Source organism: Prionailurus viverrinus, chromosome D4, assembly GCF_022837055.1.
Source record: "Prionailurus viverrinus isolate Anna chromosome D4, UM_Priviv_1.0, whole genome shotgun sequence".
NCBI classification, from domain to species: Eukaryota; Metazoa; Chordata; class Mammalia; order Carnivora; family Felidae; genus Prionailurus; species Prionailurus viverrinus.
In genome coordinates this window covers 17638448-17654884 of record NC_062573.1, presented here as the reverse complement: position 1 = coordinate 17654884, position 16437 = coordinate 17638448, and the positions used below count along the sequence as shown (strand labels likewise).

At 47.8% G+C, this 16437-nt stretch overlaps 1 protein-coding gene across 9 annotated transcripts in view; it reads right to left on the bottom strand.

The window, feature by feature from the left end:
- PTPN3 (protein tyrosine phosphatase non-receptor type 3) overlaps positions 1 to 16437 on the bottom strand; it is a 115295-nt gene that overhangs the window by 31612 nt on the left and 67246 nt on the right. For 8 of the 9 annotated variants that reach the window (XR_007146555.1, XM_047831472.1, XM_047831471.1 and 5 more), the window contains 5 exons: positions 14883 to 15017; positions 11900 to 12076; positions 2604 to 2790; positions 2368 to 2445; positions 1232 to 1288 (listed from right to left, as the gene is read on the bottom strand). Coding sequence is in view for 8 of the 9 variants with exons in the window: in XM_047831472.1 (XP_047687428.1) it covers positions 1232 to 1288; positions 2368 to 2445; positions 2604 to 2790; positions 11900 to 12076; positions 14883 to 15017 (634 nt within the window). In the remaining variant the exon portion in view is untranslated. The remainder of the gene's footprint in view (positions 1 to 1231; positions 1289 to 2367; positions 2446 to 2603; positions 2791 to 11899; positions 12077 to 14882; positions 15018 to 16437) is intronic. The other variant, XM_047831470.1, reaches the window with a different exon arrangement.

The following is a 16437-nucleotide window of genomic DNA, read 5'->3' as shown; positions in this document are numbered from 1 at the left end:
TTAAGGACCACTTAAGAGTAAAACTTCCAAACCGGTACTTTCTTAGGAGACACAGCGACTCTTTGGTGCACCCTGTTCTAGAAAAAAAGCAAATGCTCTCCCGAGGAAGCCGAGACAGAAGGCAGAGGGCAGAGTGGTGGTGGTGGGATGGTGGGTCCATGTGCCCAGAGTGAGCAGAACAGCAAACTCTGTGCCTCAGTTTCCTTTTCTTGAGAGTACTGCTACATTTTAATGAGCACACCGATCACCCAGAGATCTCGGTAAAAATGCAGATTCTGGTTTAGGAGGTCTGGGGTAGGGCCTGAGATCCTGCATTTCTTTTTTTTTTTTTTTACGTTTATTTATTTTTGAGACAGAGAGAGACAGAGCATGAACGGGGGAGGGGCAGAGAGAGAGAGGGAGACACAGAATCGGAAGCAGGCTCCATGCTCTGAGCCATCAGCCCAGAGCCCGACGCGGGGTTCAAACTCACGGACCGCGAGATCGTGACCTGAGCTGAAGTCGGACGCTTAGCCGACTGAGCCACCCAGGCGCCCCCAGATCCTGCATTTCTTTCTTTTTTTTTTTTTTCAACGTTTTTTTATTTTTGGGACAGAGAGAGACAGAGCATGAACGGGGGAGGGGCAGAGAGAGAGGGAGACACAGAATCGGAAGCAGGCTCCAGGCTCCGAGCCATCAGCCCAGAGCCCGACGCGGGGCTCGAACTCACGGACCGCGAGATCGTGACCTGGCTGAAGTCGGACGCTTAACCGACTGCGCCACCCAGGCGCCCCCAGATCCTGCATTTCTTTCTTTTTTTTTTTTTTTCAACGTTTTTTTATTTATTTTTGGGACAGAGAGAGACAGAGCATGAACGGGGGAGGGGCAGAGAGAGAGGGAGACACAGAATCGGAAGCAGGCTCCAGGCTCCGAGCCATCAGCCCAGAGCCTGACGCGGGGCTCGAACTCCCGGACCGCGAGATCGTGACCTGGCTGAAGTCGGACGCTTAGCCGACTGCGCCACCCAGGCGCCCCCAGATCCTGCATTTCTAATGAGCTCCCAGGTAATGCTGGTGCTACACTGACCAGCAAAGTTCTGGGAAAAACAACATGGATTCCATTCTTTCTTTCCATCTCTATGCATGCATTTACACACACTCTTTGTTGCTGGCAAAGAAGCAGGACACAGAAACAGAAATGTTAGATTCAACGGAAAAAAACATGTAGGAAATAATGAAATGTGTTAACTTACAGGTGACTCTGGGTTTATCCTTGATACCACAAGAGGCATCTTTTGATCCACTCCTCCCTATAAACGTGTTAAATTAAAAACAACAACAACAACAACACTTGAATAGCTCATAGCAACAAAGACTTGCAGACACAAGAGGGGCTCATACTTCACTTTAACCTATTCTAATCCCAGGGCTTGGCACTCTTTCAGCACACAAGGTTCCTGACCCCTCGGGGTCTCGTGGGGTAACCAGAAGCCTGCTCAGAAGCCTCTCGCTGCCATCACGAACTAAAGGTGCGCTCAGGTGTGCTTCCTTTAAAAAAAATGCAAACGTCCCCAGAGGGCTCTGCACGCACAGCCTTGAAGTGCTGTTGGAAAGGGAGCTTTCCGTGTAGCAGAGAAAAGCTGTAGAGACAGTCACAGGCTGTGAGGGCAGGGCCTCAGCAGGGTGCTGGGGTACAGGAGGGGAGTGCCTGGTGGCAGCTGGGGCTTGGGCAGCAGGGACCACCTGCCCTCATTCTGCTCTAGAGCAGGGGTTAGTCAGCTTTGCCAAGGGCCAGCGGGGACATATATTAGGTCTGGGAGAGAGGCCTCTGTCGCAAGTGTTCAGCTCTGCCCGAGTGCCAAAGTAGCTGTAAACCGTTCGTAAATGAATGGGTATGTCCGTGTTCCAATGACACTTTATTTGCAAAAACAGATGGGATGTGGCTCGTGGGCCACAGTTTGCAGACCCAGCCTAAAAGCAGGCAGAGATGGGGAAAGGCCCTGTAAATGTCCCTCCAACTTGAACTGTTATTCTCTCTCACTGGCTTTAGTGATGCCAACAGGCTCCCCGAAAAACCCCTCTTCTGGAGGCAGGTCTGCTTGCTGACTGTGTGTCATGTCAGAGCTTCGGTATACGCATTTATAAGATGGGTTCAAAAATACCAATTTCCCCGATTATAAGAACGCTATAAGGTGATATAAAGAAGTGCACAGCAAACACCAAGAACACAGTAGGTCCTTGGTGTCAGACAGCTCTGGGGCCATATTAGAAAACTCCCCAGTTTCCTTAGATTAGACTGAGGCACGCAGCACACCCCTGGGGGAAGTTTAAAAGCCACCTAAAGACTGCTCCAGAGCATACAACTTCCTTATAAAGACACACGACATACCTTAAGATTAAATCCAAATTTTCCATCTTCGTCTGGCGTGATGCGGATCAAAACTAAGTAGCCATCACCATTATCATTCTGGAAAACGTTGCAAAAATGATCAACTATGTTACTTCTCTCTCCAGCTGGTGGTGAGGGGGGGATATCTTCTTTTAGTTCTAACTCCTTAAACTGCCCGTGACGTGCCTTACGGCACAGGGAATCCTGGTTGGGTCACAGGACCCAAGCTCACCCACCTTGTCACAGTAGTACTGGCTGGAGTCCTCGGTGGAGCCCCCTTTGGTCACCCTGTGGAAGGCCTCTATGAACTGCTGATCGACGCCATCTGTTGAGCAGGAGCCTGGAGCGTTTGAAGATGGAGATACAGAACTGGATGACTTCTGGGTCAGGCAGCTTTGTGCTGGATTGTTCTCGGATAGACTCCTTCATCATGGGGAAGGAGGAGAGATCTTAATAACTGGATTAACATTGTAGCAGAGCAAGCATTACTGGCTGTGGGGGCCTGGCATCCCAGGGCTGTCATGAGTTCCTGCACGCTCAGAAGAGCTCCAAAGGTCGACCCCAGGGCTCTGGCCCACCTGGGGTCCACTGGCTGCCCTTGCCCTCATCTGGCCTAAATATCATCACCTTTAGTTTTGGGGATAAGGGGCAGGAGGGGAGGGAGGATCCAGGAGCTGCTGAAAACTCAGCTCCCTTCCCAGCTGCGTTAGAAGGTGACAGGGAAACACGCCTGGCTACCCTGGTGGTTTAATTACCGGAGCTAACTCAGACGCATGTCTCCATTCCTTCTGAAAGCTTTCTCCTTCCATCTCATTCCTGCTGTTAGCTCTGCTTCAGTAGGACTCTTGGCTACCCCCCAAAAATGGGACTAACACTGCACATTCAAGACCATTTATATTAATCCTAGTTTGCATTATTTGCCTGTGACCTCCATTAATTGTCTCCAATCATATTATCCTTCTTTTTTTTTCTCCAATCAACGTCCTCCCTCATCTTAGAGCTACACGGCCCAATATGGTAGCCACTAGTCACCTGCAGCTATTCAAATTTCAATGAAGATCTGGAAGTTCCTTGGTTCTATCAGTCACATCTCAAAAATGCTCAAGAGGCACATGTGGCTGGTGGCTCCCGTTTTGGACAACACAGTTACAGAACATTTCTATCATCACAGGAAGATCTCCTGGAAGTGATGTCTTAGAGAATTATAGACTACTAGAATCAGACCTCTGCAGTCCTCTGGTCCAACTCCCATTTCACGGATGAAGAAACTGGTCTAGACAGCTGACTGACTTGCCCACGGACACACAGCTTTCCCCTCACTTAACATACAGAAGCTGGTGGACCTGGGTCCCCAAGCATCTCTTTCTTCTCCAGGCCATGCCACGTCTGCTCTTAAGACTCCTTCCTCCCCACCTTCACCTCTCCAAGCTCACGGGGCCACAGAAACCATCTCAGCCGTCACCGTGTAGGACACTTGACTTCTCTGCATCACGCACACCCACACCATCCCCCTGCAGAGCCACATGCCTAGCGAGAGATGCCTTAAAATGCCTACAGAACGTAGGGTTTTCCTTACCTTCTACAGACTCTGCCACATTCTAACCTCGTACAGATTTAAGTCATGAGAGAGGTGAGGAGACAAGGCATTCAGTGACACATAGTACACAAAAGACAGTTCCTGCTGTCTCTGACTAAAATTTTCTCTTAAACCCTTGTCTGTGGATTTTTCATTAAATCAGGGCTCCTCTGTTCCCTAGCAAGTTCAAATGATCTTACTTTAAATTTAAAATCTGTGTCATAGTCACACAATACTTCACCATCTCAACTTATGTGAATATAAAAATTCAGTGACAGAAATAACAGCTATATGCAAGCGAAGAGTTTGGCCTTATGGCTTTCGAGTTGCTGGGTGAGGGAAGGGTGCTATGGATGGCAAGGCATCTCAGACATAGGATATTTTGGAAGTGAAGCTGTATACCAGTGGTAGATTTTCAGACTGAAATGAAAGAGACTTTAATTAAAACTTAAAAAAAAAAAAAAAGTTCCCCCCAAGTAGGGTAACTCAGCCAGTTTAACATTTACAAGAGCACCCCCTAGTGGCAAGAAGCGCAGCTGCTTGGCAGCTGCTAGACAAAAATCGAGCCAAACCCGGTTTAGGAAACACTATTTCCAGTTCTAGGGGTGGAGCTGAACCCTTAATATGAAGTTGCAAATAGCATACACTCTTCAAATGTTTGGAAGGCTCTAGAGGGTGACAGTGACAGAAAGGGTGAAGGGCATATAAACAAAAAACCAGAAGAGCCAGGTGACAGAGCAGAAGAGAACAGACTAATTTCAGTAAAATTCTAATTTTATATTCATTATATTTAATTTCTACATTTTGAATGTGTGGCTTGCATCATATAAAGTTTTAAAGTATTTTTCTTTTTCAGTATAAAATGTAACCGTCTACCTAACACAGCCCACAGTGCTAAAAATAATATATTCAAAGTCATTATGTGCCCAATCCTATTTTCTAAGTAGGGATGGAGGTTACTTTTAGAGAGCAATTTATTAAACATATGACAATTTTTTTTGGCTGATCAACTATGTACAGACGTTCCCTGTAGGCTGCTGTAACGTTCTGCTCAGCGTGGAGGATGGACAGACAGATGGTGAGGAGGACATCAAACGAGAAGTAATGAGAAGGTGGCAGCTGGATACAGCACACGGAAGCCACGAGCGAAGATGCCAAACCAAGCGGGCTTTCTCCCTCCTTGGGGCAGGATGTGAGGTGCTACTGAGGGAGAGCCCAATGGATGAGGAGGGATGAGGGGAGCTGCAGGGGGTGGGGGTGGGGGTGGGGAGGACCTGGGTTCCAGGGAAAGGAGTGAAGAAAGGGGTAGGATGAGCCAAAGCAAGAAGACAGTGTGGGCTGACGAGGCCAATAACTGGGGAGGGAGGGAACAGAAGAGGTCTGTCCCTGAGGCAGGAAGGGGGCACTTGTCAGAGGAGGGTGGGGACACAGAGGAGACTGCCACTGTTGTCTGGAAGCCAGAGCAGCCTGGGAGGGACGGACCACCTTCGGCTCCCTGGGGAGAGAGGGGACAGGGACAGACTGGCTGACAGGCAGACCAAAGGGTATTCACCCTCAGGAACCAGAAGCTTCAAAACTGTAAATGCCAATGACAGGTATCAGAAACAAAAGCCATGTCAGAATTCACTTGTCAGAAGAGAAGCGATATTAAAAAAATTAAAACTGCCCACGAAAGACTCCCGTGTGACGCTTGTATACCGCTCTTCCCTAAACCCTACAAAAGGACAAGGACGTCCACCCTAAGCCTGTTAAAGCAAGCGAAGCAGTGCTCCATGGAGGGTTTCCCAGCTCTAACTGAGCTACCAGTGAGGTGGTGTCTCTACGGGGGTGGGACAGAACAGGGGCCATTTGGTGTCGTGTTTCTCTCTGGAGTCTAGGAGCTTCTTGAGATTGGAAGAAACCTTCATCCTCTTTCTCTTCCTCTCCTAGTGCACGTAACACTCGGCCGGGCATGCGAGTGCTCAGGTAAGACGCTGAGTGAACAAAGAAGAAAACCACCTTACTCAAGTACCCGGGACTGACTGAATTACTCTAGAAGAGCACATATTTCACCCAGTCACCTGGGAGCAGAGGTGAAGAGATGGGCTACACAGTTCTCAGCTTCTGCGAGCTCAGAGCTGCTGAGAATATCACATTCACAGGAGTCCCCTGAGGATCTTGTTAAAATGCAGACTCTGATTCAGCAGGCCTGGGGTGGGCCTGAGGTCTGCATTTCTGGCAAGCTCTCAGGAGATGCTGATGTTCCTGAGCTGTGGCCAAAAGGGGAGTTATGAAGGGCTAGAAGAATGCAATGTGTCCTTTGAATAAAATTCCTGGAGAAACTGTCCACATGGATTTTATCTTTACATCAGATTCACCGAATAACAAATGGAGTCCTCTTTTCAAGTGTGGGTTTTTATGATATAGAGACGTTCTTCACACGATACTCTTATCTCTGTAATAAAAGCCAAGGGCCCAAGATCAAAACTAAACAAGAAATTGCTGAAGTGGCTCAGGGACTCCGGTACAGACGTGTTCCCTTCTGGGCTCTGCATTTCTTCACTAATGAAATCATGGGTCATGCGTCTGTCCCCCACCTCAGGCTGCCCCCTCAGATACTAAGACATCTCAAAGGCAAGAAAGCACTTGTTAAAATTCAGCTAATTCATGCTTGAGTTCTCTGATGAGAGTTTCCGGCCAGAGGCCCTGGCCCTGCGGTAGCCCCAACCACACGGCTGTGCTCACGGATGACAGTTAACCCAAACTCGGCCAAGTCAATCTGTTTGATTTCTTCTTTGACACAGACGCCATGTGATGCTGTTCAGAGGATATGGGCACCTCACGTGGAGGTGGCAGAGGGGGCATCCAGCTGTGACAACGTTGGGGCTTGCATGTAACCGTCTGTCCAACCTCGCGAACAGTCACGGAATAGGTACTAAGTCTCAAGCACTGTGCCAGATATGCGGGGGAAGGAGAGGTCAACAGGGCACTATCCCTCTACCCTCAAAGAGCTCACTGTCTAGTCAAGAAGACATAAAAGCATAAAAATAATCAAGTAATATCATTGTGTTGCAATGGCGACGCTCAGGTGTCTGGGGTTTGGTGGGAGGCCAGAAAAGCCTTCACAGAGGAGAGGGAACTGTGCCTGGAGTTCGAAAGATGAATTAGGAAGGGTCTGAACAGGTAGTCAGGAGGGGAAGCAGAAGGGGGTCTAGGCCAAACACTACTAACGACAAAAGAGACAGGACAGCAGCACATGCAGAGGCATGAGATTCTGAAAAAGCACAGGGGAGTGACGTGCTGGGGCACAGATTTCACAAAAATAAGGCTCTCAGCCTTGTGAAAGATGGTTTGGAAGGAGGAGAGACCAAAGCCAGGAGGACACTTAGGGCGGTTTTGCAACAGTCTCTGTGACAGACGACGGTGGCTGACACAGGCAGTGCAGTGGGATGGCGGAGGGATCCGATTCAAGAGATGTTCGGGAGGAAGACCAACAAGGTGAGAGCCTAGCTGAGGAAGGTGGAAGAGAAGGAGTCCAGGATGGTGGAAGTTTCTAATGGGTGCAAACAGGGTGCAAATGTGGCCGCTTTCACCAAGACACAGGAGGAGCCACAGGTTGGATAGGGAGACGATGAGTGGAGATTGGGGTCCCTTGGGGCTTCAAGTATCAGTCATATGTCTACATGCATGTGGACAGACGCCAGGTGAAGGACAGGCAACGTGCAGAGAAAACAGACACAAAACTGCTGATGCAGTCCTGTCGCTGGCTGGCCTCCTCTGACAGAGACCCTCAGATGTACACAGATCTGTGTGCCACTGGCCAGTGTAGGACTGATGTGCTCAGGGAAGAGTGACTAGCAGGCCGAGGGGTGGAGAGTGGCTGACAGAACTGGAGTCGTTTCGTGTAAAGGAGAGTAGATGGGGTTAGCGGGTAGAATCAGAAATGGAGCTCCAGGCAGGGATCTGTGGATGGCCCTGCTCATGCTGGGTCAGCATCAAGGACACTTCCCACACAGTCTGGACAACTGGGCTGTCCAACACCAGAACAGGCTGCCACACTGCAGGAGGGCTCCCCATCCCCAACGGGGCGACTGGGTGACAGGGCGGACGGCATTCTGCACTGCCGATGTGGTTGCAGAGAGGCATTTCTGAAGTCCCACTCAGGGCACAGAAGTTGTCGTTGTCTTTGTGGTTTTAAATGCTTATTGATTTTTTTAATGTTTGTTTGTTTGTTTGTTTATTTTTTGAGAGAGAGACAGAGTGTGAGCAGAGAAGGGGGAAAGAGAGAGGGAAACAAAGAATCTGAAGCAGGCTCCAGGCTCTGAGCTGTTGGCACAGAGCCTGATGTAGGGCTCGAACTCACTGACCATGAGATTATGACCTGAGCCGAAGTTGGACACTCAACTGACTGAGCCACCCAGGTGCCTCAAATGTTTATTTTTTTGGGGGGGGGGTAGGTACAGAGATAGAGGGGGACAGATTATCTGAAGCAGACTCCTCACTGTCTGCACAGAGCCCAATGTGGGACTCGAACTCGTGAACCCTGAGACCATGACCTGAGCCGAAGTGGTACCCTCAACCAACTGAGCCCCCCAGGCACCCCCGGAAGTTGTTTTTTTTTTAAATCTTTAAATGTTTTTAATTTATCTTTTGGGGGGAGGGGCAGAGAGAGAGGACACAGAATCTGAAACACGCTCCAGGCTCTGAGCTGTCGGCACAGAGCCCGACGCGGGGCTCAGACTCATGAACCATGAGATCATGACCTGAGCCAAAGGTGGGCGTTTCACCGACTGGGCCACCCAAGCGCCCCTGTAGAAGTTGTTTTTAATCTCTGCTTTGCAAAGTCACTTTTCCTTTAGGGAGATTCCCCTCCCACATTTTCTGGGTGTTAGGGAATGGTAAGTTGTGTTTTTGTTTTTTGTTTTTGCCATGAAGGAAACTTCCTTTGCTGCAGATTTCGGCCTTCACTCTGAAGCAAGCAAAGGGACACGGAACGGCCGAGAGAAACCTGGGAGTTAACAAAAGACTACAGCCGACTCGGGCACAAAGCAAACTGCCAAGGATTCATAACTATAATCATCAACTTTGCTGTGCTGCTATAAATACGGAACAACCCGGAGAGTGACTCACCCGCTAAGATAACGTGTGGAGAGCCTGAGCCGCGCCACCCTGGGTTTAGAGCCAAAGTCTATCTGCTCTTTTTCTTCCCTTCTCTTTCTTCTTCTTGTTTACATGGGTACAGAATGTTACGCTTACTTCTCCTTTCCACAAGGAACCCTCCGTACTTACCGCCTGTGATGTTATTCATCCGATTTCTCTGACGGAATACTCCTTTTTGCCTCTTAACACAAACGGGCTGTATAAAACATGCCACACGTTTCTTCGACACCTTGCAGAAACTCAACTACAACAGGTTCCCCCCCCCCCCCCACCAAGTACAGGCCAGCTTTTCCTGCTTGCCTTGGGCAGTGGGGGACCCCAGACTCCTGGGGAGGGTGCAGCTGGCTCTGCCAGCAGGAAGCGGTCCGTTAGGGGCTGCCATTTTTCAACTGCTCACCCCACTCACAACGCCCGGCCGCTAACCTGACTCTGGGAGACGTCTGTTGGCGCAAAGCCGCGACAAGGAAGGCTGCCTTGGAGTCGCTATCCACTACGTTCAACATTCAGCTGCAGCGAAAAAGTGCCCCAGGACAACCCACCTTACGAGGTCTCACGCAAGAGTTTCAGAATTGATGTGCAGTGTTTAGGGGTGTGCAGGGCCCAAAATTACTTGAGTCAAATGGGACTCAAGGAAGTGAATTTTGAATCTAACTTAAAAAAACATACATTTAAATGGCCCTATGTGGACTGTGGCTCCTGTGTTGGATTGTGAGGGTCTAGCTGCTGCATGATTCCATGATATGGTGGCAGACCACAGGAGGAAAGCCTGACATGGGACCTCAGACCATTCCCAAAACTCTTTCCTTTTACAAAAGTGGAGGAAGATGCAAGGAGGAAGGCTGACTGTGTGCTATCTGCCCAACTGGACTGGAGGCCCCTTAACGCAAAGACTTGTCTACTTCCCCTTGATGTCCCCTCAATGAGCAGCAAAAGGCACAGAAGTTACGCTGCTGCACTCAGCCATGCACGCAGCCCTTTAAAATACCCACACCCCACCAGACACAATCCGTCTCCTTCTAGCCCGCACTGGTAAGTACTGTCAATAGCACTGTCTGTGATGATGGAAATGCTCTATCTGCGCTGTCCAGCATGGCAGTCATTACCTACATGTGGCTCTTCAGCACTTGAAATGAGGCTTGGATGACTGAAGAGGGCATTTAAATGTTAAGTAATTTGAATCTGAATAGGCACACATGACTAGCGGCTACTGCACTGGCCAGGGGAAGTCGAGATACTGCCCAACGCCATGATGGGACTACATACCACAAGAGGAAGGGCTGACACGGGGAGTGTGACTGAGCTTTCCGGAGCCCTCAGTGCATTTCCTAAACGCTCTTTCACCTTCCCCAAAGCCACAGAAGCCCGTCGCAGAATCAAACTGGCTCAATTCATGCACGCCTGCATTCCTGCCTTGTATATCTAGGTTTGCAAAACCATGGGGTCCCACGAAGGAACTCACACCCTTCCACACTGTCACTTCAACGAAGCTGCAAGTTGGGGCAAGAGATACTGATCATTTCTGCAAAAGCATCATCCAAGCCCAGGTCACAAGGAAATAGCGAACGGAGGATTATTTAACCAGAGGTGTTAAGAACACAGATAAGCTGGCAACCATGTCTGCTGCGGTCAGAGACAACAGAGAGGTGACAACCTCACACATAAATGGGAAGTGAGATTTGCAATTCACCTGCCGATGTCTAGAATACAATCAGGATGCATTTAATGCTTTAAGCCTAGCAGCTAGAGTGGTAAAAATTTACAGATTAACTGAAGTGGCTTCTTGCTAATCCTGGGCTGTTCAGGGAGGCATTATGTTTCTATAGTTTGGGTACAGTATGGACTTAACAGAATGAGCACCCAGTGCCTGTGGGTGACTTCCTAATGGTTGCTCCAGTTCTCTCATAGTACAGCTTAAAATGTCACTTTTTGATCATGTCTACTTTAAAAAATTTGAGGTAGCTAACTCTAAAATGTATAGATGTGGGAGAACTGTGAATTCATTGAGAGAAAAAAGTAAGATCCATGAATAAGGCAAGGAGGAAAAGAAACAGGGGCTGTATCAGAAACCTGGGCTAAGGGAAGCCAGTGCAATTGAACCTAACATGGAGCTCTGAGTTCCCTGGTAAGCAAGACGAAAAGAGAACTAGTGAATTAGATATACCTTATTGAATAATAAAAGAACTCAAGCCAGTACTTTCAGAGAGACATTTTTCCCTGGCCTTGAGATGTGAAGGGAGTTTGTCACATTTATAGAAAGGAAGATGCGGGCATAAAAGGAACTTAATGCAAACTGTTGACAAAAAGTTAACAAAGTTTCAGAGATGTTCTATGCATGTTTTTGCTTTATACTCGCAATTCATCTAAAGCAAACCTTGAGGGCATACGGTGGGTCTGAGAAGGCTTTCTGTGGACAGGTAGAAGTAAGCATATTTCCAGTGATCTAGAAGTCCTGTAGTGGTAAAACTTTGGCAATCTAGAGAAATACTCCAGCAGTTAACGTATCTATACCCCTGGAATGTGAACTGATTTAACCTGGGCTTTGCTCATGAACTAGAGACCATTCAAGGGAGCAACACATATGTGGAGAGTAGGTCTCTGTCACAGACAAAAATGAGTGCAAGCTCTAGACCTCAGGCACACAGCTTGTCATCCTGTGGCGGAACGGACAGTCTGACTTATGCCGTCATCCTGGCAGAGAGCACCGTAGGGTGTTGGCTGCAGGCTCTAGCCCTTGACCTAAATGGCCATCTGGGCTTGAGCAAATTCCTCAACAGCCAAAACAAGCAGATACGAAGAAGAGAACAACACATTTCTTACTCTCGGTGAGGGCTCCGGTTCTGAGAAACCTCGGAATCGCTGTCTTTCGGGGACAGGGAGGCCTTGTACGTGTAAAACACATCTTCGGTTTCGGTAATGTACGTCATCTCGTTCGCAAGGTTATCTGCGGAAGAGTGCCGTGGCTTCCGGATTTCGTGCCGGAGCCGAGGACTTCGCCTGTGTGGGAGAGAGGTCGAGCGTGAAAGTCCCGAAAGCAAATTGCACTTAAAAACTTCGTTAGACATTGGCGATCTGGCTTTGTGCCCTGACCTTTCCAAGGATGCCTTGGCTAACGCTGTTGGAAATTAAGAACCAGTTAACCCATTACGACACCAGAATCCACCAAGGGCCATGTGGGTTCTCAAGACTCTCAGCCCCGTGGTATAGCCCCCAAGATGGTAGCGTTGACTGTATACGTAGGCAGATGAGAGTGGTTTATGCCCTTTGGGAAGTGGTGAGTGTTGACTTAGGGAGCTATTCTTCCAGGAGGACTCAAGCTCTCAATGCACAGATAACACACCATACTGACTACTGATCAATTCTTCAGAGTCATTTGAGCACCAGTATAAATAAAGGGTTTAGAAGCCAAAGTACAGTTTTTGGCAAAACTGAAACCTTATTTCAACTACATCCCTTCATGTGAATTTCACTTGATCCAAGAAGCAGTGTTTGCTTTTAAAAATATATCCTGTATGCCCTGTTAGGTGGGCACAGCAGCAGTAGCTAGCTATGTGGCTGCAGGCAAGTCACAACACCTCTCTGGGCCTCAGCTGTACCTACCTGCTCCTGAGAATGAACCAAATGAAGCAATGATCTCCGGACGCCTGGGGAAGCACCTGGGCATCGGCTCCTGCAGTGGGTGATGCCAGGCTGCTGAGCCTTCTAAGGTTTATTTTCTCTCAGTTTTTCCACCTTCTTCTTTGTGAGCCATTTCTCTTTGAGACTGTCAGGGCTTCCTCCACTATTCCCATTCCCCCTGGGCTCTGCTAATCAATAATACTGTGTCCAGAATAGGGTAGAAAGGCTCGTGACTCCTCAGGAGGGGACCTATAAATAGCAGTAAGAGCTCCAGGCCACGGGTGTGGCAACATCAAACCCCGCTGTTCTCCTGGATGCTGTCCTGGGCCTCTGCTCTGGGTCCCTGGCATCAGTGCCTAAGAGGCTTGCAGACAAAGCTGCTACTTTACAGCATAAATCTACCACTTTAGGATGAAGTGCCTAAATCGTGGGAAACCAAGAAACGAATCTACTCAGTCATACTGTGATTTCTAACACTAAATACCATCAGTATCTCTGGCTAGAGCACTGGGCCCCCGGGGGAGGGTCCTCACCCAGCCACCCTGCACAGCACCTCCGTTTTGTGTGGGTTAGAATCTCCCCTAGTCCTAGAAGATCCGTCGTTGGTAACTTATAGGCCCACCCTGTCTTTTGTGAAATGAACAGAAAGCCATACTCTTAATTCCAGCGTGGAGCTGGGGCAGTGCCTCTGGCTGGGTTTCCCTCTCCCGCTAACGATACCTGGTCATTTTGGAGGCATTCACAAAAATGGGCTGATGTCTCTCAGGAATTATAATAAAATAATGATACTAATCCCATCTGATTTCTTTTAATCACTTACAAAGCACCCGCACACTGTTACATCATTTGTGGTGATTTTTACAACCTTTTTTCACATGGGGAGACTGAGACCAGAGAGGTAAAGAAACTTGATAATTTAACAGAAGAGCCAAAATCTGAGTCTGGGTGATACAGTTATACAATCAGTGCCCTTCCCACTTGGCCAAATTGCCACTTCCTTCCTTTCAAGCCATCATATTAAAAAGTCGGTGGGCTACTTCCCCAAGCGCATTAGCTACTGTTTTTCAGAATCCTGCATCCTACATTGCATACCTTTACTAGGCTTTCCCAAAGTTTATTTTGTGCGATGCCAAAGGAAAACAGATTTGATAAAGCTCAGCATGCTTCCTTATCACAGGACTTCCCAGAACATCAGTATGCCAGCATGTACTGTACTCCCCAAAGGGGCATTTCAGGAGGCTGTAGTTCTCAAATTCAGACCAAATAAAAAAAATTTTTTTAAATTTTTATTCATTTAATAAATGTTTATTCATTTATTAAATGAATAAATGGGGGAAGGGCAGAGAGACAGGGAGACACAGTGTCCAAAGCAGGCCCCAGGCTCTGAGCTGTCAGCAGAGCCTGATGCAGGGGCTCGAACCCATGAAAGGTGAGATAATGATCTGAGTTGAAGTTGGAGACTCAACTGGCTGAGCCACCCAGGCACCCCCAGACCAAATAAGATTTAAAAAAAACTTGGGGGGCGCCTGGGTGGCTCGGTCAGTTAAGCGTCCGACTTCGGCTCAGGTCATGATCTCATGGTCCGTGAGTTCGAGCCCCGCGTCGGGCTCTGTGCTAACAGCTCAGAGCCTGGAGCCTGTTTCAGATTCTGTGTCTCCCTGTCTCTCTGCCCCTCCCCTGTTCATGCTCTGTCTCTCTGTCTCAAAAACAAATAAACGTTAAAAAAAAAATTAAAAAAAAATTTTTTTTAATGTTTATTTTTGAGAGACAGAGACTGGCAGGGGAGGGGCAGGGAGAGAGAGGGAGACACAGAATCTGAAACAGGCTCCAGGCTCTGAGCTGTCAGCACAGAGCCCGCCACAGAGCCTGATGTGGGGCTCAAACTCAGGAGCTGTGAGATCATGATCTGAGCTGAAGTTGGACGCCTAACTGACTGAGCCACCCAGGCACCCCTCCACCCCAAATAAGTTTTTAAAAGAGAACATCCCAGAATTATACACTAAGGAAAATGTTTAGTAAGGCTTGTGTATTTCACAACAATAGTAAACTGTTAATTTTGCACCAAGCAAGCACACAAACATAAACTCTGATTGCAGGATACCTATATTGGGAAAACGTATGAAGTTGAATTTTTAAGAGAGAGAAAGTGGGTAGTACAAAAAAAAAAAACAAAACGAGCACGTACCAGTTAGGAGTGATAGGAGGGGACCGAGAAGGCAGGCTCTTGGTTTCTAAGTGCTCCACTGATAACGATCTCCGCATGGCTGGGTTCCACACCATCCCTCCAATCACTTTTTTGCAATACTGGTTATTTACAGACCTGAAAAACCAGAAGCAAGGTTCACTTTCCACACAGACGTGTTCAACAAGAAATCATGGCATAAATGAAGCAAACAGTCTAACCATGCTCCCCCTCCCTGGTGGGCGGCTGGTGAGCACCAGGATGACACCAGCCAAGGTTACAAGGGGTCAGAGGTACGCAGGTCAAACGCAGTTCCGTTCTGTCCTGGCTCTTCCTGGTTATCTCTTCTCTTCTGGTGAAAACTATTTTCTTGAGCCTTACTATTGCAAGCAACAAAGCTGGTCCCAAAATATAACCAAACCATGCCACCATGGAACTATCAGGATAACACAGAAATGCAGTTCAAGTTAAAGGAAATCTCACTTTATTCACAATGGCATGAATACAAACATCAACCATCCTTCCAGGAAGGTTTCTTCGTCATGCAAGCTGGCAGAAGCCATTAGCTGTAAATCACAGATAACTCTTTGAGAGAAGGCCTGAGAAAATGCTTTCACAGAGGCAGGTTCTAAGAACATGCCATGCTACGTTCTAAGAAAGGGCCTCCCCGAAGCTAACTTTTGTGTTTACTTATACCTAGAGAATTTAAGTCTTAGCTACCTAGACCCCTCAGAGAATGAATTATTTGAAAGGATGGGGTTTGAAGTCAGCTAGGAAACTCATTTCTGCTATTCCTAAATTTTCAGTGGTGTTTTAATGCCTTATTAAAACATTCCAGGGGCACCTGCATGGCTCAGTTGGTTAAGCATCCAACTCTTGATTCTGGCTCAGGTCATGAACTCATGGTCATGGGATCTCATGGATCTCATGGGATCAAGCCCCGTGTCAAGCTCTGTGTTGGGTGTAGAGCCTGCTTAAGATTCTTTCCCCCCACCCCTTCCTCCACCCCCCCTCTGCCCCTCTCCCACTCATGTTCTTTTTCTCAAAAAAAAAACCAAAACACCAAAAAAAATTGCACACATTTCCTTACAGCCTAAAACTCACAAGCCAAACAAACAAACAATAATAACAAAAAACAGGCAGGACAGAAAACCCAAAAGAACACGAAACATGCCCTAGAATGCCAATGTACTAATTTACAGTAAGAAATACTGCTGTTACCCCGATCAAAACACTCACAGCAACATCACTGGGAGAATCTGTATCAGAGAGCAAATTAGCACTGATTGAGAATGCTGCCTCAGAACAAGAGGACAAGCTAGAAGATTCAAAGGTTTGATGTTGTAGTTCCCCAAAGTATGTGTCACAGGTTATTAATAGATACCCTTTGGGGAAAAAAATGTTCCATTGTCCCTTAAGCTTGCAAAATACTGAACAAGTTTCTTCTATGTGGAACTTCTATCAGGGAGCCCAACACGCAAGTATGTAGATGTATCCCTAGGGTTGGGCAAATCATGTAACCTTATGCCTCAGTTTCCTCATTTATAAAATGGAGATG